This window comes from Eleginops maclovinus, chromosome 22 (genome assembly GCF_036324505.1).
Source record: "Eleginops maclovinus isolate JMC-PN-2008 ecotype Puerto Natales chromosome 22, JC_Emac_rtc_rv5, whole genome shotgun sequence".
NCBI classification, from domain to species: Eukaryota; Metazoa; Chordata; class Actinopteri; order Perciformes; family Eleginopidae; genus Eleginops; species Eleginops maclovinus.
Window position 1 is genome coordinate 13,712,726 of NC_086370.1, and position 23,016 is coordinate 13,735,741.

A 23,016-nucleotide genomic window follows, 5' to 3' on the forward strand; every position below is an offset into this window, starting at 1 on the left:
GTCTGTTTGTCTACCTTTTCCCAGACAGGAGTCCCCTGTCTAGACAGAAAGCACACGTATGGCAAAGTCTCCTGAAGGACACACAGCAGGAATTAAGATGGCAAAAAGGGGGAAAAAATACAGCAAGAGGAAATGAAAAGGAAAGAGTGAAGTAAGTCAGAGAGAGAGAAAACAAGCACTTTACACTCATGAGTAATTCAGACACTTTTCTATCCCACCTGGTTTTTCCTCCAGGCCAGTAAACATAATGCAACATATTTGGCTGCTCTCTATAGTGTATAAAAGCTGTATACATTATACTGAAGCAGAAGGGAAAAAGGGACATCTTATTTCTCGGACACCCTCTGTCACATATTCCCCTCCCAGAGGACAACTTATGGCATGATTGCTTGTGTGTGCCACTTTGTCTTAAAAGGTGTCATCCCCGAGGCAAAAGGTGACATCGATGGCAGCAGTCCATCTGACATCTGTCAAAAGCTATCACGTGTTTTAAATGCTCGCGGAGACAACTTTCCTGAGGGGGTCAGGGGTTATTTTTATTTTCTGAGACAGCACCGCACAACAAAATAAAGACAATTACTGTCAAGTGTGATTGCTGTGGAAAAAAAATACGAATCCTCCTGATATATGGAGGGAATCTGTTCATGTTTCCTGAAGGTCACACAATTCCTGTCCTGAATGGCATCATCACATATCTCTGGCTTAGAGGAGGAAATGGAGGTTTCCGTGAGATAGAGATACAGAGAGAATCGGAGCATGGCGGGGACAGGTGGAGAGCGAGAGTGGACAGTCAGTTCGGATTAGAGCTACAACTGGTTTGATGAAAACAGACTGAACTGATAGCAAAAGGTTTAGATGGGAATAAAGGGCTAAAGGGAAGGCAGCATGGGGAGATGGGAGAGAAACTAATGCTTTTAGAATTTAGATATTAGACCCGTAAATAATAAAGTGAAGTTTATGGGTCTAAAGGGCAATTTATACAGGAAACTCCCTACAGAAAATACAATGCTGCGGTTGAGAGGTTTTATGGTTAATTTATGCCAAGTACATTTTTATTACGTTTGTCAATACTTGAAACACACAGCTTAATCAAAAACAAGTGTATGAAAAATTATTTTACATTTTAATTGCCAGAAGGATATGATCTCAGACCAACTGAGAGCTGAGAGTAGTGGAGGTTTTCTGCCGGTATATCTTGAAAACTGATGTGTTGAAATTGAGTGGACTTATAAAAATAAGTATATATACTGTATTGTCCTTAATACCATGGTTTGGTATTTTTCTGTTTCAGGTGGTAGCCTAAAGTGGTGACAAAAAAATAAATAAAAAGACTGCAATTAAAGTTTATTGTGAGCCAGAATTATATTTAAATACAATTTGTACCAGGATCCAGGGTTTTTAGTGTAAGCCAGTATTTTCTTTTTCTGCTAATTGTTTTCATGTCTCTAGCATGCAAGATAAGCTCATCTTTGATTGAAAAGTCAATGCAATAAACTAGGAATAGAGCAATTGTTCAGATAAGAAATCCACATATCTTGAAAAACAAAGATAGTTGATGCACATACCACAGGTGCACCGTCAAATAGATCATATGATGCAAAGCTATTGAGGGATAAACAATTTAAGTTGACAAGGACATGGAACATTTATTTATTTTTACCGTATCCGTTCATGTCTATTATGCATGTTCCCAGATATTTGTGTGTGAGTTTCACTGGACGTCATCAATCAGTCACTCTGTGACTGAGGCCGAACTGACAGCTCTGAGCTGGAAGTCGCAGGCTGCGGTGGATATTAAAAGAAAGTGTCATTTAGACGTTTTATAATGCTTTTTAATATATGTTTTTTTATTTTGTAATTTGCAAAGCTTGAGGCTTTAAAATACCAACAGTGACAGGTTTTTCTAAATGAATCCCCCTTATTCCATCTGTTCTTTTAACATGACCCTACAGAACTGCAGATAATAGACATTGTGTTTGAGGAAAAGCAACATTCTGCATTTTTTTGTTGGTACAGTCTATAGTACCTTGATTTGGGAATCCCATAGTTTGTGCTATTAATATTCACAGTGCAGTTTGGCTCATGAGACTGTTGCCAAGGACAGGGGACTAACCTTGGGGTTGCAGTGAGAGCCAGAGGGTGCATCTCAATAGTTTGAGTGCTTGTCTCCTTTCTTTCCTTTCCTTTCCTTTCCTTTCCTTTCATTTCCTTTCCATTCTTCTCCTTTCAGGCTTTCTCAGTGAATACTTTTTATCAATTACTTGCAGGCACCAAGAATGTAACCTGTTTGTCCAAGTGTTTTTTGTGTGATAATCTGGTTTCAAGGTGCTGAGTGTTTATGGGAAAACACGGATTAGTACAGGCTTGATTTGAATTTTAACTTAATGCTACACACACACACACACACACACACACACACCATCCTGAGGGTTTGTGTTGACTCATTTCTCAATAGGATCATTGGCAGACACTGTCAAAAATAATGAGAGGACAAAGGTGTTATGTCATCTGAAAATCTAAAAATAAATAAAGTGTGTTTACTGTTGACGGAGTAGGTCAACAATGTGATTTGATCTTGACTCAAAAGCGTTTAACGACCCTTCTCTTGCCCTTAATGTTTTCTGGTGTTGATAATACGGATGCAAACATCTAACTTGCTAACAAAGCAGAGGCAAACCTCCTTACCCAGCTGGCATCATGCCCGGTATTTGCTGTTCTGTTTTGAGTTACAACAAGGTTGTTTCTGGGTCACTGCACATCAGCTTCATGTGTATGTCCACATCTAGGTTTATCTAGGAGTCCTGACCCCTCCGCGGACCCCGCAGTCACAGCCTTGTCAACACAACTCGCAGATTTTCTTTATTTAGGCTCTGAGTCTCAAAATCCCCTCTAACTCAACACAAATCGATCCCCCCACTTCCCCTATCATTCATTTTTTCACACTCCTCATCGCTTTCATTTAGAATCCACCTCTCCTTGTCTTATTTCATTTACCACCCACAGGAATCCAATCACCAGCCAATCGTCCGTATCTGTGAAATATTTTGTTGGTATTAGATGACAGAAAAACAGGCCTTGAGGTTATTGTGGGCCTCCCTCTTTGTAGTGGCAACATGCAGGGTTCAAATGAGGCTTAGCAGGGGGAACATCCACCTTATCATGACCCTTTCAGTTATTCTTAACATTCAAAATGTAAATCATCACGGATAAACTACCCATGTAGGCATATATATGGTAATGAGACGAGTAGACAGGGCACAATCAGGATGTGGCCACCTGCTCAACTTCAAGTTTCATCAAATAATCAAAGCCAAGATGGAAAGTATTAATGTTTATTGTTTGATATAAATGAGTTCATTGTAAGTATTCTTCAACTACATCTGGAAAGTATTTTTCGAAGCAATGTATTACACAAACAAGTATGGCAGCACTTTTGGACGGTCTCAACATTCACAATGTTGCCCTTGATTGTTCACACAAAACTTTAACGAAGTATCTTTTGGAAGAACAAAAAAGAAAAAGTAGTTTGAATGAGAGATTCAAATCAACCCATTAATTTGCACCTAAGCATATCCAGTCACTAAGGGACATATATAGATTCATGTTTGTTGTTTTGTTAAGTTACTTAAATTGTCAGGTGCACCCTCTCCTATTTCTCTATCTGAAAAGTGTGTCAGGAGGGGGCTACTGCTGCCGTGGGATGATCCCACATTACCTCATTTGAGGCGTACTGGCCTTTGAAGATATTGCAATCAACATGACTTTCACGGCTGACGTCCTTTCTTTGTGAAAGAAAAAACTACAAACTTTCAACAGCAGTATTTGAAGACATATTTGAAAACAAACACTCAGGCAACCTCTCATGTAGAACAAAATAAAAAAAAATGTGATTACAAAACGTGTTCTCCTACAGATGCTAAAACTGCACTTGGGTCCTAAACAAATCACACTCACATACAAGACAGATCGACGGTAACACACATGCCCTGGGCCTTTACATGTAGGCATCATGGGACTGACAACTGAACAATAAATCACAACTCTTATTTTAGTGACATATTTGACACGTAAGTCAGCTTCCTCTGACAAGGTCTTTTATGACCAACCTTTTTGTGACACGTGTTTGATTGAGATGTCGATTGATTCCTGTGAGATAAGGATGGATGACTGAGCGCAGTGGTGAACAGGGAGGGGAATCTAGCACCCAGCACTTTACACCCTTCCTTTAACGGATGGTCGAAGGGAGTGACAATCCTAATACAGTAATAACTTCACTGCACAGTTCATGCTTGAGATTAATGAATTAACGGATGGTTAGAGGGCTGGAGAGAGTGTTATTAGTGCAAAAGCTCGTATTATGTACGAAAATATGGCATCAAAGACAGATTGCTTGACAGATTGTGACCAAATGTCATAGGCAAAGGGAGAAAAAGACACTGAGAGGGAGAGAGGAGGAAAAGGGATAGACAGAGGCTTCCCACAGCCAGTGAGTATTTATAGATCAGATATAGCCAGAACCTCTGCCTGGCAGCAGCAGTGTGCGCCTTGTTGCTCCTGCTGATGTCTCTGTACACATTCGACATGGCTATGACTCAGTGGAGACATTAGGAGAGGGTGATGGTGGTATTAATGGCACACGCAGGCCGATGACCAACTCAGTTAGTGAGATTATGCATGAATGAATCCAAATATAAATAGCTGTCACACCTAACAATACAGAAAAAAGTAAGTAAGTAGGGAGTGAGGAATGAGTGAAGCAACCTGATGATAAATATAACTTACAGAGGACTGTTCAAGAATAGATGTGAATATTTATTGAATAATTATGCAACAACTACTTCACAAGTGTCTGAGGTTTGGAAAAAACTATGAATCAGCTAATCACTGCACATACTAACAATGATTCATAAAGCATCATCATATGTTTTTATGACACCTACATAAAGTTAGAGATCATTCACATTTATTCATGATTATCTGAGCTATACCTTTTTTGAGTGATTCGGAGTTATTCAATGTATACTCGCAAACTATATCTATATCTGCTCTTTAGAGTTCTCTCTTTTCCTGTGTGCGTGCGCGCGTGCCAGCCCTTGTGAGAGTGGCGACCAGAAGCGCGCTCGATTCACTCAGCTGCTGGATGCCGCGAGCGCACTCTGCAACAGACAGGGGAAATTACAACTTACATGGCTGTCTCTGTCTCTCTCTTTAAAATAAATCCATGGCAAATCAATTATGATTTGTGAACGGTAGTATCTTTTTAGCCATCATCCGTGAAGGCGATACACAAAACCACTGTTATTTTCACAAATACAATCGCCAGCACATCAGCTGTTTCCCACTGTTCCACATTCCGGCGCACACGGGGAAAATGAAGGCGAAAAACCGTGACCAAAGCTTGTCGGACTCTAGAGAGCTGGACGGATCCTATGACCAGCTAACGGGTGAGTAAACCGGCGTTTATAACACCGGTAGATGTTGTGTGATTGCCTGCAGAAAGAAAGGATTCACTATGTTAAACAAATAATGAAAGCAGCCGAGTTCACCTAACTTCATGTGGCTTTGAAATGTCACAACCAACTAAATGTGTTTTTTGCAAGTTTAAATTTAGGCTAAGTTTACATTATCTTTCAACGCATTTTCCCATCCATTGTTAGACACGGTGAATACTGCGTTATCCTCACTTATGCAGAGGGACATTAAAAATCGTTATACCCTAAAAAAAGGGCGAAAATGACAATAATTAACATATTGAATCTTTTAATGTCAGTGTTGCATGTCTGTGTTGGATAATCTGGCGCGTAATGTTGGTGATTGATAGTTGTTTGTACGAACAATTTGAAAACATAAGTCTGAGTTTTGCTGGCCTGGCTCAGCTTTGGGAGACCACCTTTTTGTCGCTTTCTTGCTGCGGGGTCGATAACACATGTCTGACCGAGCTGCTGCCCAAACTATGGAGCAGATTCCCCTGCTTAGGTGTGTTATCACTTCTGAAATGAATCTTTCATATCGCTGTGAGCTTTATCTGTCGAAGTCAGAATCCATGGTTGGAAAAAGGAGTGATATTCTCTGCCTACACCTGAGCGACACTTCATGCCATGTGTATTCAAACAGGGTTAATGTGTGCGTACTTTCGTTTTGGCTGTGTGCCCTGTGGATTGAGTTGTTTTTTTCTCCGTGTCTGTGGGTATAATTGGGATGCGCCAGAACACAACAGCACTTTTCAGAATATGAGACTTTACAGTTTTATCGCGATTTAATGAAGACTCTCTTTGAGTGACAGCGAGCATGCCTGCATATACCTGCACTTTGTATGTGCTCCTCTGTGAGCTCAGCACTCTCTTGAGGTGTTTCCTCGTCACCACAGCTTCCCATTGTCACATTATAGCTCACAGCTCTTGCTTATGTGAGCACCGCTTGCCTGTTAAGTGCCAGCTGCCTAAATAAAAAAGGCTTGCCTTTATGCTTGAACACATTTCAGGCCTGCAGAGGGAAAACTCCCTGTGCAGGCAGCTGTGTGCCTCGGGCTGGATGGGGACACTAATCTAATTTGCACAAGTCTACAGCATTAGCAGCTAAGTAGCTCTCAGTCACAAATGTAATGGATCCAGAATTAAGAAAATATTGAAAGGCTGTCTCAGTGCAAGCATGTTGGTGAGCGTGCAGCATACATGCACTTTGTTGGTATCTTCTGGTGGGTTTATCTGTAAATATTTTGCATTGTATCAAAGCATGTGTGGGTATGTGTGAGTGGGTGAGTTAAAAAGCAGCGACTTCACTTTTTATGCAGTCCATTGTTGAACGTTTTAGAGAATAAGAAGAATTTGTTCTACTGAATTCAAAAAACACCCATCAGGAATTACAAGTCAATGCTGGAATTGTAAGTCATGTCAGCCAACCCGCAGGCTGCTGACCGTCTTCATGCTTGGACAAACACTGAGCTTTGCAGAGCTTCTCAGAGACAACTCAAGTTCAGCACCTTCTCTTCTCATTTTTCCTGGTGCTTTGAACTCGGAAGAACCTGCTTTTCCTCTTTCTTGTTGATCTTTCATCTTCAGTCCAGCTTCTTAAAGTGGTCCCCTGTTTCTGACTGTCCACAAGAAGTCATATTGCTTTTTTAACAGTTGAGCAAAATGACAGGGCGGGGGGAGAAGGACTTAATCACTTAGTGTGGCAAAGCAATTTACTTCTGGCATAGTTTTTAATAACTTTTCCAAGCATTGAATTGCGTGGCTAATTCATCTTTGTAAGATGATGTCAACTCTAAAACATACTAAGCCTTGATGGTTTGCGTGGTTATTAAGGCTGGCTATTGCCGATAGAAGTCAGTGTAATGGAGATGTGATGCAAATAAAGCTGAGGGGAAAGATTGTATGTGCTGTTGTTATAGACACAGCTGACCGCAAAATTGGCGCAATGTATATAACTGCGTGTGTGTGACAGAGAGAGAACAGGTGTTGGGTGATTTTCTGTTTAATCCCCACTAAAATTGAAATGTATATAGTGCAATGTGAGAGCATGACTTGTGAGAATTGATTCTTAAGTGGGTTTTTGTGTGGGAAGACAGCTACAGGTGAGTCATTGTTCTCCGAGAGAGAGTGTGCTAAAAGCAAAGCCGGCCTGAGTTGCTTAAAGGTAGTGTGGGTGGTCTCCAATCACACTTTGAGTGAAATGTAACCATCTAGAAATAACTCTCTCTCTGCCTGCTATATTGTACTGATGTGCGCCCCACTGTGTGTGCATGTGTTGAGTGCGTGGTAGCCTTGCATTCCCCGTTGTGTTTAAGAGCACCGGCACTGAGATGAGATGTAATTATAGAAGCGTGGTGCAGTAATCTCCTCTTCTACCTCACATACCACACTCAAGAGAAATCATATCATCTACACTCACACACAAGAGCGCACGTACAAACACACAATGGCTTCTCTTGTGCAGCCATTATCTCAACCTTGTCATTCTTCCTTTTCCTTGCTCCAAGTTCAGAATATCAATAAAATGTCCTTGTAAATGATGAGATTTATTATATGTTTGCATCGCAAGCTTTGCTGTATCACGCCGTTTCTCTATTTTGTCCTTCATGATCAGATTTCTGCAGCATTTAGTCTTTGGATCAAATAAATCATGCAAGTCATTTTCATAAAAAAACCACTCCAAGTATATTTAGACTCCGGAGTTGATAAACAACGATATTGGGGTGACCTTGGGCTTTGTCAAACTGTTGTTTTATTCTAACATTTTATAGAGAAAAAAAACATTTGATATAATTGTCTGATTATCTGATAACGAAAATAATGAAACCTCGCCTGTGTTTCTGTAATTTCTTTCTCTAAGTGTGTGTTTAGTACGGTAAATAAGCCTTCTGTATATGGGTAACACTGTGTGTGCGGTGAGCTGAACCAAGCTCAAAAATAGGTATGAAGGACTCAATAAAACATGAAATTCAAGGTTATTTGTAATTGTGTGCATATAGACACACCCTCAGATAGAAAGTAATGTGTGTGTGTGTGTGTGTGTGTGTGTGTGTGTGTGTGTGTGTGTGTGTGTGTGTGTGTGTGTGTGTGTGTGTGTGTGTGTGTGTGTGTGTGTGTGTGTGTGTGTGTGTGTGTGTGTGTGTGTGTGTGTGTGTGTGTGTGTGTGTGTGTGTGTGAGAGAGTCAGCAGAGGTCATTACTGTATGTGCAAGATAAGTTAGGTAATGTAGTCGGTCTCTCAGATTAACTGCACATCCGTTGGTGGCAAACTGATCTGATCAACCATTTCCCAACAGTCAGCACAACCGGACGCACCACCAAGTGCAAATTAACAATCATAACACAATCATTGACAAACGCAGACATTCACTCACTACTGAAGGTTGGCTGAGTCTAAAGTCTTTTCTACTTAACTTTATAAATATGTAGAGATTCCTCTACGTTGACGCTTCACGCGGCAGCTCACCTTCGGGCTCTAAGAGAGATGCGCTGCCTTTGATAGATCTGGACAGTTAATTTCGCACTCACACACAGCTCTTAATGAGCAAAGTTAAAAGCTTGGGCATTCAGAGCCGCACTGATAGCTTGGAGAGAGGGTAGAGCTGTTGAGGTGCAGGGTGTTCTGCTGTTCTGGAAGCCACACAACACACACCTTAACTCAGTGACTGATGAAAAAGCCCCTATGGTGGAAATATAATCTACATTGTTACACCAAACCCATTCCAGGGCTGAGACATAATTAACCCTGTCAGAGGGAGTTTAGCCTGGAGCCACCTTCCCGGCATGACAGTTTTTGCGGCAGCTAGAATCGTTATGGCCACTGGCACTGATTAGAAGCCTTGATTGAATGTGTCGTCTGATGTGTCGGGACATGTGTGACACGCGTTGCCTCTTCAGGGATCCTCTCCAGGTTCCTGCAGACCGGTTTTCTCCTGGAAGTGCCAGAACTGCTGATGTGAAATGACTGGATTCCTACATGGAGGAATGCTTGGAGTGGTTCACTTAGGCTTATCTGTCACATTGGTTACATCACTGAGGGAGGGAAAGGGGGAAAGGAAGGTGGATGAAAAATAGCAAGAAAAAAGGATGGTGGAAGAATTATATTTCCCTGATAAATATCATTGATGCTCTTTAGTAGTCTTTAGGTGTTATTTACCCTACTTTAAATTCACAATCCATCGGTATGTTCCTGTAATGATATGGGAGCTGCCACTTGAGACGGGAGTTCTGTCTAACATTCAAATTCGAATTCGAGTTCACAGTACGAGTGTCTATATATTCTTCGCTGTCCTCTTCCTAATGTCCCCTGTACATTTCTAAGTATGATGACTGACAGTCCCACTTAAACTTCACTCTCTCTTTTTCTCGAACTCCATCGCAATACTCCCCCTCACTCTCTCTCCGTAAATCAGATTACATAATAATATCATATATATAATTCTGTCTCTAACAGAGTGTCTCACTTTCTGTATCCTGATTTATACCGCCTCTACTTCCATGCTCTCTCCCCATACCACTCCCCCTCACTTCTTTACTTTCGCATTGCCTATTCATCAGAACAAAACTGCCTCCCTGACCACACACTTGCCTCCCCTCTCTCCAGCAGCTCTTCCAGGCCACACTGGGACCTGTAGTTTAATGTGCCTAGAAGCTACAGTCAATCCTAATGAGTTTTAATCTTTGACCAAGTCTACGGAGAGGCAGTGCGATCGTTAATTAAAATAAGCCTGGCTCACCTCTCCCTTGGCCCCCCACCACCACCACCACATCTCCCCTCCTCTCCCTCTCTTTAACACATTCATGCAGAAGGAATTTGAGGAAAGAAAAGAAAAGGAAGTGAGAGGATAGAGATTTAAACACCTAATTATAGGAATACAGGATGCAGAACTGGTGCTGTAATTTAAAAACGTTTCAGACTGGTTTACCTGTTCTTCTAATTCGTTCACCATTTGTAAGGGTTATCATTGGTAAAAAAACAACCAATAGTCATACCTACAATATCATTGCAATATTAATGTAAGGAAGGAAGAAAGGGGAGGGGACAAAGTGGAAGCGGGGGAATGGAAATTGAAAGAAATATTTCATACAAGACATTTCCCCCCCCCCTCAACATCAGCTGGACGCTGTTTCATTGTCAGAGAGATTTATCAACAAGTGACTGATTGATTGACTGACAGAAAATGTCTCAGAGTGTGACAGAGCCTGGTTTCATTTGTGGAGTGTCTCTCTAATGCTTCACTGTACTGTCACTGACAACATCTGATCCACATTAGAGAATGATTTTCTGTCCATTAGCTCAGCCATTCTTCATTAGACTGAAAGTACCTCATCCGCATGGGGCAGAGCAGAGACCAGCAGATAGCCAAACGATGTTACTGTGTATTTCCATGTCGGTCGCAACCCTGTCCCCCTTTTCTTTGTGCACTCATTTTGTGTGTGTGCCTGTGTGTGTATGACAGCACGTCTTTTGTCATCAGAGGTAAACATCTTGCGTGTCTCAGATTGAAGATAGGTGATCATGTGTGTGTGTGTGTGTGAAGCTGAAAACACTTGTGCAGAGGATATCTGAAAGGCACGCGTGACTGCCATCAAAAAGATTGGAGGATAGGCCCTCGTGATAACTGCATTTTCTGCACAATATACTGTCCGTAAAATAATTGTGATAAACTGTATTTTTATAAAGTTACACATTTTTAGGAACATTTTATGCCACTGATATTATGACAGCATACTAGTTAAACGATCTCCCTTTCAAAGAGCATTGCACGCTTCAGTATAATATAATATATCAATAAAATAAAACATGTCCAAATAAAATATTCACACATTGAAAATGAAATGTGATATAAAATATTGTTGAAAACACAACCACACCTAAACATGAATACAATTTACTTGTAAAACAAATAGGTTTAATACTTACTTACTAATAGATATAAAAATTGTAGATACATACATCGTTAAATAGTCTATAGAGCATATTATCCTACTCCATGAGGACTGTGTGGTTGTTTGCAGCAATCTTTCTCCATTATTCTTGCTTTAACTATTGAAGTGGTGCATATGATATACATGCGTATGATTTTAAAGACATGTTGACCTGCCCTTCCTCTTGTGACTGTGAAAAGTAGTGACAGCTCAGACAAGCAGACATTATGTGACTGTAATTTAGTTGTGAACAAGTCTGCTGAGGGCACCACTGAAGGTTCTTCAGTAACAACTTCAGTGTGATTGACAGCACAGCAGAGAGTGATAAGGAGGTGGAGGTGATTAGAGGAAGCCTGGGGTTTGCTCTTGTCAAAAGTCAAATCTCTCACGCACTCTCTCACACGCACGCACACACGCACACACACGCACACACGCACACACACGCACACACACACACACACACACACACACACACACACACACACACACACACACACACACACACACACACACACACACACACACACACACACACACACACACACACACACACACGTATGCAGGGTTTGGCCTGAGGGATGACAGTGCAGGAGAACACTGCAGCTCTTCTTATAATCAATCAGTTAGCTCTGACATAACTTTGGACAAGGTCTAGTGAATAACAATCATACATATACACAACAAAAACACATAAAAGAGAAATGCACTCACACACATGCGCAGTGTGTGATACAGTCGGAGAAGAAAGCACAACGGGCAAGCCTGGTTGATATCTGTCAGGTAGCCTGCTATCAGAATGAACTTAACATCTCTGAAGCGCACACTGTCAAACTGATAGCCCAATCTTGCCACATGTACTGAAGAAGAGCTGTTTCTGGTCAGTAATGATGACAAATGATGGTGGTTATTGCCATAATATTATACTTCCATAAGAAATAATAATATTATTATTTCTAATTATTTGTTGTGCTTCATATTGTATTTTGCTGCTGTAACGAAAACATTTCCCAGTTTGGGATGAATAAAGTATTTCTGATTCTGATTCTGATAACAGGCCAAATGGCCAGAGAAATGTAATTTGGTCTGTGAATACTGATTCATCTTAAATAGTTTACTAAAATTGGAGAGTTTACATTTTAATGAAAGATAAGGGTTTTAGGGTAGAGTAACTTGTATAACCTTGTACTTTTGACTTTACATGCAAACCTCACAAATCAAGCAAAACATAACTTGTGGTGCACCACCATAACTAACGTGTTCATCCATCAATTCTACTGCAATTTTGTGCTGAAAAGTAAAAAAACCTGAGCAAAAATGATACACATCTAAACGCAACGCTAACTGGATTTACCATTTAAATTTCCAGGGGATATAAGACCTTTTATGTCATTGTATGGCGCTGTTGTTTAACATATTGTCCGGTATCAGTCGCTTGCTGACAGAACTAGCTGCCCTTGCTCTGGCCACACAATGGCTGATTGCTGCTCTGTCAGCCTGGGGCCAGGTTGTCACGAGGGACACTTCCTGACAGCTTGGTCTTTATCTCTCCCAGGAGAGATGCTGAAGTCAGCCAAATCCGCAACGAGCTAAATTTGCACAGTGTGACAAGGTAGAATAAAATAGGACACATTTTATTTTGGGGGCTGTTATATGGTTCATATGTATTATAATTGTGTGAGGGAAGGTTATTGAAAAATGTGGAAATGCTGACCTGGGAGTTTTGTGTTTAGCTTCACGCAGCTGTGTCGATGAATCCTGACTCCACTCTTGAACCATCCTCTCAGGCGGCCACGACAAGAAACGCACTTGTAAAGACACAGACTTTAGAATTCCAACAACATATTTGTGTACTTTAAAATCCATTCGCTTTAATCATCTTCATTTCACACTGCTTGCTCTGTGTGTTTACTTGTTGGCTGGGGGGCTTGGAAATCCTATTCCCCTGGTCTCTACCTGGTGAACCGATTACTCACAAAGCAACCTTGCGTTCCATAAGTGCTTCTCCCCAGCCACCATGGCCTGGCAACAGAGTTTCATAACAGTTAATGGAGTCTACTAATCAACACACACAGACAGAGACGCACACAAACCCACACAGGCAGGTGTGATTGATTGGTGGAGTGACAGTCGTGACAGCAATGGGATCGTTACCTGGAGCATTGCATGGCTATACCATTAAAGGTGGAACCAGTCTTAATGTCGTATGTATAGAGTGGAGAAAGGGGATGAATTAAGGAGGATATTGAGATGAACGACGGTTATACTTTCTATAAACCTGTTAATGACTTGGTACAAAGTTATTGTACACAATGACGACACTGGCTTGAGTCAATGTAACAACCAGGCACCTGCCCTGATCACTAGCAGCTTACTGTATCTCCTACTGAAATGTAACAATGTGTTAGCAATGCTGCCATCTTAGCTTAATCGGCTGTATTCTGTGCTACTGAAAGAGATTACATTGAATTATTGTATTTGAGCTGTTCATTCCAGTACTGATGACTAGCTTTTTATGCTGGGCTCAATCGTGTTAGCCGAAGGTGTATTCCCCCCAGTTTTCCAGACAGATTTGACATTGGATTTTGTCAGTAACAACTCATAAGGAGGCTAAACAACTGCCTGCTGGTAGCAAGTCCTGCTATTGCTATTTTTGCGGCCAGTAACTTAGGGAGTCCAAAGGCTCTAATTAATGTTTTCTATGATAACTGATAACAGTGTGTGCTTAACACCATTACAGTATTTTATTCACAAAAAGCTTCTGGCTCATTTTAATTCATTTTAAAAATCAATTGTTAGGGCATCTCAGTACTGATTTTACTGTTTCAAATGAATACAGGCATGACCAGATGCATGGCAGGGATGTCAGCCAATTTATTTTGTTCAAGTTGACAGTAATTCACTGCAGTTTTGACATTTAAATCCTATGCAATGACCAATTTGCTATCATTCAACTGTAGGCTAACAATAGAGAGTAGAGCCACACTTATTAAATTGTGATAAGTTATATTTTACCTGAAGTATTAGATAAGATTTCATACAGTATTAACCTTTGAATGAACGTTTTTCTTTATTATGTGTGATCTTAGGAAGGTTACTTCTTTTGCAATATGGCAGTACTTCTCTCCGGGTCCCAGGGTCCCAGGGTATTACATGACCCGCAATTTAAGCAGAGGCCACCAAACCGTCTGCACAGAGCACGGCTGACCTCAGCGGGTTGTCAGACTTCCTGACAGCTTGGTCTTTAACTCTTCCCTGGAGAAATTCTAAAGGGAGCCCAATTTCCAACCAATTTTGGATAATTATATTTTTCCCAGTGTATTTCAGAGCATTATTAGGAGCTTAAGGTGGACACTTAGAGTTTAAAAACCCAGGATACATTTGGAGGGGATTAATTTTATGTGTTTGTGAAATCAACTGCCATAATCAAGTGTGTGTTTAACTGTGACTCCTATCCCACACGCACAGAACACTCGGCAGCAATGTTTATACTATAACTTTATAAACAAAAGGAAAAGTTTACTTGAAGAAAGGCAGAGCAGCATCCGTCTGGAGGTTGTTTTCCCGATCGCCATCTCTTTTTTTCCAAACCACACAATGTTTGATTCTAATGAGGGTGAATTAAGGAGAGCGCACGTTCTGATGCACACTCAGAGAAAGTCATTAAGAGGGGTAATGATTATTAATGAGACCAGTATAAGAATAATGCGCTGAAATATGGGCCTGTTGTTGCCTTCCTGCGTGTTCCTGACTGAGAGAGGCTCTGCTGGAGTTTGTCTTCAAAGGAGACATTACTGACGGTGTACAATGGCACTCCTCCTGACTCACTGAGCAGCACAGTTTGGGGATTGAACTAGTTAATTAAAGTTTCCCTTTCATGTTAATATCCCTGGAAAGTTCTATCAATGCTTTGACATGCCAATCACATTTTTAATAACAGTGTAGTATAAGATCATCTGCTCAAGGCAGTTAAGTTTACATAGTATCCTGTAACATAAGTATGACTCTCTTTGCCATATCAATAAATGAAGCTTATTTTATAATAAGTTGGGAACCTGAACCTTCAGTTTTTGGGAAATTGTATATGTAGGCTACATTTTATAAAACGCTATTGAACCTAAGCTCTTAGGGGGTTAACTTACAGTATCCATATCTCCCCTGTCTCTTTAAAAATATATATTATGAAAGAGTTAAAACATTCAGTGGCCGATTTCATCAGCTCTAGCTATAATGAGGTCTATTCTCTGTGCTCTCTAACATGACTCTTTGATTGTAGTTTTCCAGTCAAATAAGAAGCTATACTTTGATGATGAATCAAGCTTCTGCGAGTTCTGCAAAAGTAAGAAGACCTGTTTAATTAATGAAATAATTATAATATTAGGATGTAGCGGTTTTCCTTCATGACAGGAGGATGCAGAAGGCCATACTTCACCTCTCTAACAATTCAATACTGGAAGAAGATTCAATAACACGCTTTTAAACAAATCAATTCGACATGCAGTATCCCATTGTACTTTTCTGTCACCAAGTTATGCTTACGTTTAGCTTCTGATGGTGGGGAAAGTAGTTGCCTTTAGAGGTCAGGCAATCTGTGACATCACGGTTGTTTGGTGTTTTTAGAATCTGTCAAATGTGTGTGTGTTTGTGGGAGTGTATGTGTAATACGGTACTATCTCCTTGATATTCCTGAATAGATTTTGAGATTTGGGAGTCGTTAGAGTTTGAAAAGCAAGAAGCACCTTCACTTTTACCCTCTGTCTTAGTTTTTTTTTTTGTGTAAATAAATGAGAGGCAGTATTAACACTGATGCGTCCCAAGTAACCCTCTCTTGCTCAGAGGTGGATGAGGTGATAAAAATGGATGTAAAATAAATAGTTTCAGCCCCCTGCTCTCATGCCTCGCTGGGTACAAGTCAGGAGTTGCCTGGGCACAGTAATGGAAAATAATGTGTATGTATGGCTATATATTTATAAATATATATATGTAGGGGGTGTTTGGCACTTAGAGAGATTTATTCATATTAGCCTTCCAGCTCAGTGCGGGCGTCAGGGTGAACTGAGATTAAGGTCATGTAGTTAAAGAAGCGAAGCGCTGACGTCTTAATGCCTGTCAGACTATACATGCAAAGGATGAGTCAGTTTTTCAGTAAAAACATAATTTTAGTATTAGTAAGAACATTTTTTATCATGCATTGTGCTATGAAGCGACATATACGGTATAGACAGACCATCTGGGATGTTTACACGGTTGTACATTTCTTATAAAACAAGCCTCTCCTTGCTGTCCTTCCAAAGTGCCAATTTAAATCGCAAAAATCAAAGAGTAACATCACTGACATTACATGGAAGTGTGATAATACAAATACGGTTTACGCCTCATCAGCTTGTCCTTTTTTTTAATCTGAGCTAATGATTGTCGTGTTTACAGAATACATGTATCTCAGTGGTGGAGTCTTGTCGTATATTTGCCGTGCATTTTTGTGCTGAGCTGAATCACTACTGCACATTGAGCAAGATTGTCTTATTTTCCCCTTTGCAGTGTTTGATTCATCTGTAATCTCTTGGCATATGCTAAGACATCTTTGGGCTTAGTGCAGCATATCAAAGTTTTGTACATGTGTGTATGTGTATGTAAATTAGAGACAAAGAACACAAGAGGATGATAGAAGTCATCTCTAGAGGCCCTCTCAGTCGTCCTTTTCTGTGATATTGAAAACAGTGTCGGCTGCTCCCAGATCCTATTTTCTCAAAACCTCTCTTATTTCTATCAAAGACTTCCGGGATAAAACATCTAACATGCAGTAAAATGTGATCAGGGCAAGCGGCCAGACAAAAACACACACCTCCACACAAACACTCCTAAACTAGCCAGGCAGCAGAAATGTAATAAGCTCAGATTCGACCCTGCAGGTCAATTGTTTTCACGGAAATGAAATAAGTCCAAACTTGGCAGGTACGTTATCATCTGGTCTTGTATCTCCTGTTTCTGTATTATTTAACAGACTTTCCAGGCAATGAAACCAAATCAAAATTTAATGAACTAATGCAGCCTCCATTTAGAGGTTCCAGCTGTCAGTCAAAGGGAGATGTGGCAGACTCACGCACACTCTGGAGGTGAGACTGATCCTCGTTGATCTGTTGATTCAGAACTATAATACCACAGCTGCTCTCTGTCAGCACCTCCAAGCAGCTAGAAAAGAACCTCTGTCACCGCTCGTCTGCCTCATAGGCTTTATGTCAGCGTAATGCTTATGGGAAACATTTTTAGCATCGCTTTCATTTTGTCCTTGGATGAAATGCACTACCATGGTTTGAAGGAGGGGGGGGGGGGGGGTGGTTATGGCATTAAATTGTGCAGATATTCATATTAAACTTGTCATACTGTGTAATAGGGTCTGGCTGATGCCGTTATGTGCATTAAACCAATACCATTAAAACCATTTTGACCAGTTTTCCAGCACGTTAACCCTTGCTGATATCCTATCCAATGAGTGATTATTCCTGGTACACTTTGGGAATATCTGTTTGTATTGTTAAAAGTTTTCTTTTAACTGTTCTTTCTGCTTACTCCAAATCTTTAGCAGCCTTTAAATGATTAGAAACTTGCCCTTTGTCCAACGTAGGGTAGTTGTAATGCAAATGCAGATAAAAAATCGCAGGTATGCACATCCAAAAGTGGCTACATCTCATAGAGCTTTTTTCTCATTGAAACATTTGAACCCACTGCTTTAGTTCTTCTTGGAGGAATGTTTTCTATAAAATATTTATGGCGAGCTTACATTAGATGTGAATAACATGTAAATCCACTCCCAGTCAGGATAGCTGCATCTGGTATATATGTAAACTGTGTGTGGCATTAAATCTCAAACAGTGCTAGACGTGCAACAGCTGAACACTGTATGCCTTTTCCAGTTTTCCATCTCCAGTTTTCCTTCATGTTTTCGGTAGACAGTGATGGATTGAAAAGCACACAGTTTGTGCGTGCACATGGTATGCCTAAAAAAGAGACACAGAGAGGGAAACAGACTGGTGTGTGTTCCTCTTTCGCAAGTTTGCTTCTTACGTTGCTGTGCCGTTACAGCAGGAGAGATGAATTGGTTCCTCTACGTCTCAGTTTTTTTAACCAGCTCCAAAGCAATCCTCTTCGCTGCTCCTCACTTAGCTTTGAGTTAGACAGGAAGTCTAAAGATAGACTGGAACAATGAGGACTGTGCTGCTGCTCTGCTCTAATAAGCAATGATTGGTACTTTTTAACGGTTCAAATTATGACATAAGAAGACCTGAACAAAGCCTGTTGGTAGGCACTGCTGATTATTTATTATGCATGATGTTGATCCTTCTCCAGAGTGCATCCGTTACCATGTTTTAACAAGTATGGAGCCTCACTATTGTATTGTAATACAATTTGAGTATAGGTATTGTTTGATTTACCACAAAAATGTGTTGTAAATCAAACAATTATATCTTTTTATATCGATAAACATCTACTTGAACTTATGTTTCTCCTAAAAAAATACATGGTTGACCTGACTAACAATATATAATAGGTGAAGCAGTCTTTGGAAAGTGCAAAAACACCTTAGTATTGGTAAGCAGGATCTCATACTGTATATGGGCACCTTAAGTGTGTGTATTTAGTAGGAAAGTGATGAAAGGTTTTGGCAGCTGCTTACATGTCTTGATGGTGCGTGTGAAAGATTAAGTATAGGGAAAGAGAGGATAAAATGATGGTCAATGCTTTCTCTTGGCACACAAATGAAAGGATGTATCTTAATGATTTGAGGATCATCATTTATGCTGATGACACCTCTTCTCTCTCATTTGTTAGTCAAAGTGCATGCCCTCTTGGCTCAATAGGAAATCCTCATCCTCTCTCCCTCCCTTACTCCCCAACGTCCCTCTTTTCTCTGTGACCTGCTTTGTGGCTGTGATGACAGGAAAGCTATGACAGTAATCCCCTCGCCTCTGTTCTCCTCCTCACCTCCTTTATCAGCCACTCGCCCTCAGCCAGCACAACAAAGACTGTTTCCTGTCACAAGAAGACAGCCGCTGTGTCAGTGTTAAAGTATAGGTTTCCACCCAACACACTCAAGTAGGGGTTTTTCCAATTGTATTATGGATGGAAGTGATACACTCAAGTGCAGTCAGTCAGAGATACTGAGTGGTACACTCACATAAACATAGATTAGAGCTCATTTATGCAGGTGTAATTTCGGTTTCCCCGTCGAAAGTGATACCATGCATCTCCAGCATCATCCTAAAACTGAATCACCTCTAAGATAGTTGTTGGATGCATGTACTGTTTATCCATACTAGCTTGAATAACTAATAAACAAATGAGCTTTATGCATTTTACATCCTCCCTACCTTTTTGCAGCCATAGCTGTTTTTCTTATGGATGCGCTGTTCACTACATAACAGGCCAGTTTTCATTATCGACTGCTTCTACGTGTGAGTCACGCTTGAATTGTTAAACCTACAAATGGGGATTTTTATTGCCAGCAAAAGTTACAGACAGATGAGACATAAGTTTTATGGCATCAGTTAATGGCCCAAAATTAAGTTTCAAACAAACGCCCACAAACACACACACACACACACACACACACACACACACACACACACACACACACACACACACACACACACACACACACACACACACACACACACACACACACACACACACACACACACACACACAGTCCATCGGAACACATTTCCCTGTGTGGGTATAAGACTGTGTCATTCTCCACTCCGTCCCTCTCTCATCTTCTCCTCCTCTACCCCTATTCAGCTTTGTCCTGATGGGGGAGCCTGTTTGTCTTATCGCCCTCTGCCAGCTGTGGTTCGGATCGGGGATCTAGTGGTCTCTCCTCGCCTCAGCCCACCCCATACTAAAAGAGAAGGGGGACAATGATTTGGCATGCTGCACACACAAACTCATTAACAATCACAGCACACAGACAGGCACAAAAAAACACACCAATACTGAGCCATGCACACATTGAGAGCATCCAAATTTCATGGCTGCATGTTGTATGGACCTTGGAGGAAAAATAATAATATTGAAGTGAAAATATGGTCCGACTCCTTTCAGCTGGCTCTTTCGCCTTTACACTGTCATTAGATACTCTCTTTGCTAGACTCTGTAATGCCACCTGCCTGTGGCTGTTAATGACTACAGGCCGCCTCTATTCCCACATTTTCTTCACTCACTTAAACACCTTAATGAACCACCTGTACAGCTTTTGTGTGTGTGCATGTGTGTGGTATGGTACCTAAACTGCCCGAGGGTTGACCCCTTGGCATATGAGCCAATTATCTTTACTTACTTCTATGCTAACGACTACTTTAAATGAGCACAGAGTCGGTGGAATGAGACGACTCTGGCAGCCACACGGGGCACATGTGCCGGTGTGTTTGTGCAAGGGCCAGCGGTTCAAGACAATCACGGAGATGACTCTGGCAAAGAAGTATGCATTGAATTAGGGTATTTTAATGATTTGGACCACAACATGCAGTGGACAGTTGGCATTATTATTATTAGGGTCATTACTCATTTGCAAATCCTACTTTTTACTAAGCCTTTACGGCGCTGGAATTCAAGAAATGATAGTTCAATTTCACACAAGCATTGCCACAATTAAGAATGGAAAATGATAAAAAGGCTACCTGATTTTCAGCCCGTTTGTGACACTTAAACTCAGAGAATATGCATACAGTAGCAAAAATTGTTCTTCCCCACCATGAGTACCTATCCTTGAGCTTCCACACGGTTAGACAGACTCTGATGGATCTCTTTCCTTTGAGAAATTTGGCATGAAAAGCCTCAGCACAGCAGAGGTTGTCTCAATGACTGATTGAGAGCTTGTCAGATTTTAATGACCCTAATGATTACAATGATCATGCTTCATGGAGACTCATTTCAATGTTAGTAAATCTGTCGACAAGCAGGTCGCAGGCAGTCGTTTTTTAGTAGAAAATCTCAAATTAAACTAAGGTGGAAAAGAATGAACAATAACGATGAATGCTTATGAAATCAAAGCATTAGACGGAAAGACAAAGAGCAGTGTAACTGGACTTGTGTTTGCCAGAAATTAGCATTCAATGTGACATTAATGTTCCTGCTCAATGTGTGTTTTCACGTCTTTGTGTCCATCAGCGTTCTTGGAAAGTTTTACTGCCCCCTAGCAGCCAGAAAATGCCTAATGCACATTTATTTTCAGCTTCAGTGTGTTCAGCACGACGGAACAGATTGCTTTTTGAAAAAAACAACATTTTGCCTTAGCTCAAGTTAGTAATTGGACTGTCTCTCAAGATTTTTTTCAGGTTAGCTTGCCAAGACCAGCCTAATTAAGCCCACACAAACATTTGACAGTTTCTCCTCACTTTCGCTGTCGTCTGGCCTTCTCTAATAAACTTGAGGTCTTAACAGGTATTGTTGGCTGTGTAGCTGACAATATTGCCTTTGTTTATGCTGCTATAAACGTCACTTTCAAATTAGCCGAACACCACAGGCAGCATTTGCTATCCATTGGAACCTCTGTTTAATAAACAGAATGTTTCCCTCTGTTTCTCAGCATTGCCACAGGTGTGTTGTGCTTTGTTGTTGAATGCAAGGTCCAATGGTTGATGTGTCCCAGCTTATTATTCCTCCAAAAAGCCCACAGGGTTTCATTTTACATTTGGAAAACAAGTGGCTGTCCTGTTTCAATGTCTTACTTCATTTACGTCTTTGAAATGCAAATATCTTCATATGGGCACATAGTGTTATTGCTTCCTTCAATAATTGTTTGGTCCAGCCTTGTATCAAGAAAACCATCTCACAAGCTGGGCAAAAATCCAGTGGTTTATAATACTGGCCGACACTTCACACAATCCTTATTCAATCTATTGGAGCCTTTCATCGCCCCATAACAAACTCTGAGATTACGACGGTGTCAGCTCTCTAAACAAACACTCACGTACTGTGTGTGTGTGTGTGTATTTATGTCCTCTCCAAACTGATGGTGTTGCCAGGCTTGTCTCCGAGGTGTTTGGTTTGATAAAGGTTATCTGAACAATTAACCTTGTGCGATGAGTGAGAGAGCAAAAATAAACAACTGGACAGCAGCAGCCCTTCAGCAACAGGCAGACAGGGCGCCTAAACAAACACAGACGTATATCGCTATGTGTTTGGCACACAGTCACCCGGGCTTTGATTTGAGCTGTCCAGTATCTTTGAGGGTTAAGTTTGAGACCCTTTCATTATATTCTTAGTGCCCATCTGAACAGCAGACTAAGTTTGACAGAAAACCAACACAAGCGTCGAGCTTTACCTGCTTGGAGCCCTTCGAGAAAGGACAATGCAGCTGCAGTCAACAGCTTGGAGGCAAGTTATCTTTGTTACTGAACAGCTGCTGGGCTGCTGCAGAGCTCCGGCCTCAGATTTGAAAATGAAAACACCTGGAGGTGATTTAATTGAAATTAACAAAGTGTTATAGATTGAGATTGAGCTGGCCACAGGTTTATCTGCTTCTTTTCTATTAATAACATTCAATAATTTACATCCTTAGTTTTCAGGATGCGCACCTGGTCAGCTCGAACATGAATACATGGTAATGTTATGTGATGGTGTCA

General features: G+C 40.8%; 1 protein-coding gene across 4 annotated transcripts in view; it reads left to right on the plus strand.

Moving 5' to 3' along the window:
* LOC134858999 (Kv channel-interacting protein 2-like) overlaps positions 1-23,016 on the plus strand; it is a 118,652-nt gene that overhangs the window by 37,753 nt on the left and 57,883 nt on the right. For 2 of the 4 annotated variants that reach the window (XM_063875262.1, XM_063875267.1), the window contains exon 1: positions 5,134-5,444. The exons of 1 other annotated variant lie outside the window; for it this stretch is intronic. In XM_063875262.1, coding sequence (XP_063731332.1) covers positions 5,372-5,444 — 73 coding nt within the window. In that variant the 5' untranslated portion in view covers positions 5,134-5,371. Of the gene's footprint in view, positions 1-5,133; positions 5,445-23,016 lie in introns of those variants that run through there. One more of the 4 variants, XM_063875269.1, reaches the window with a different exon arrangement.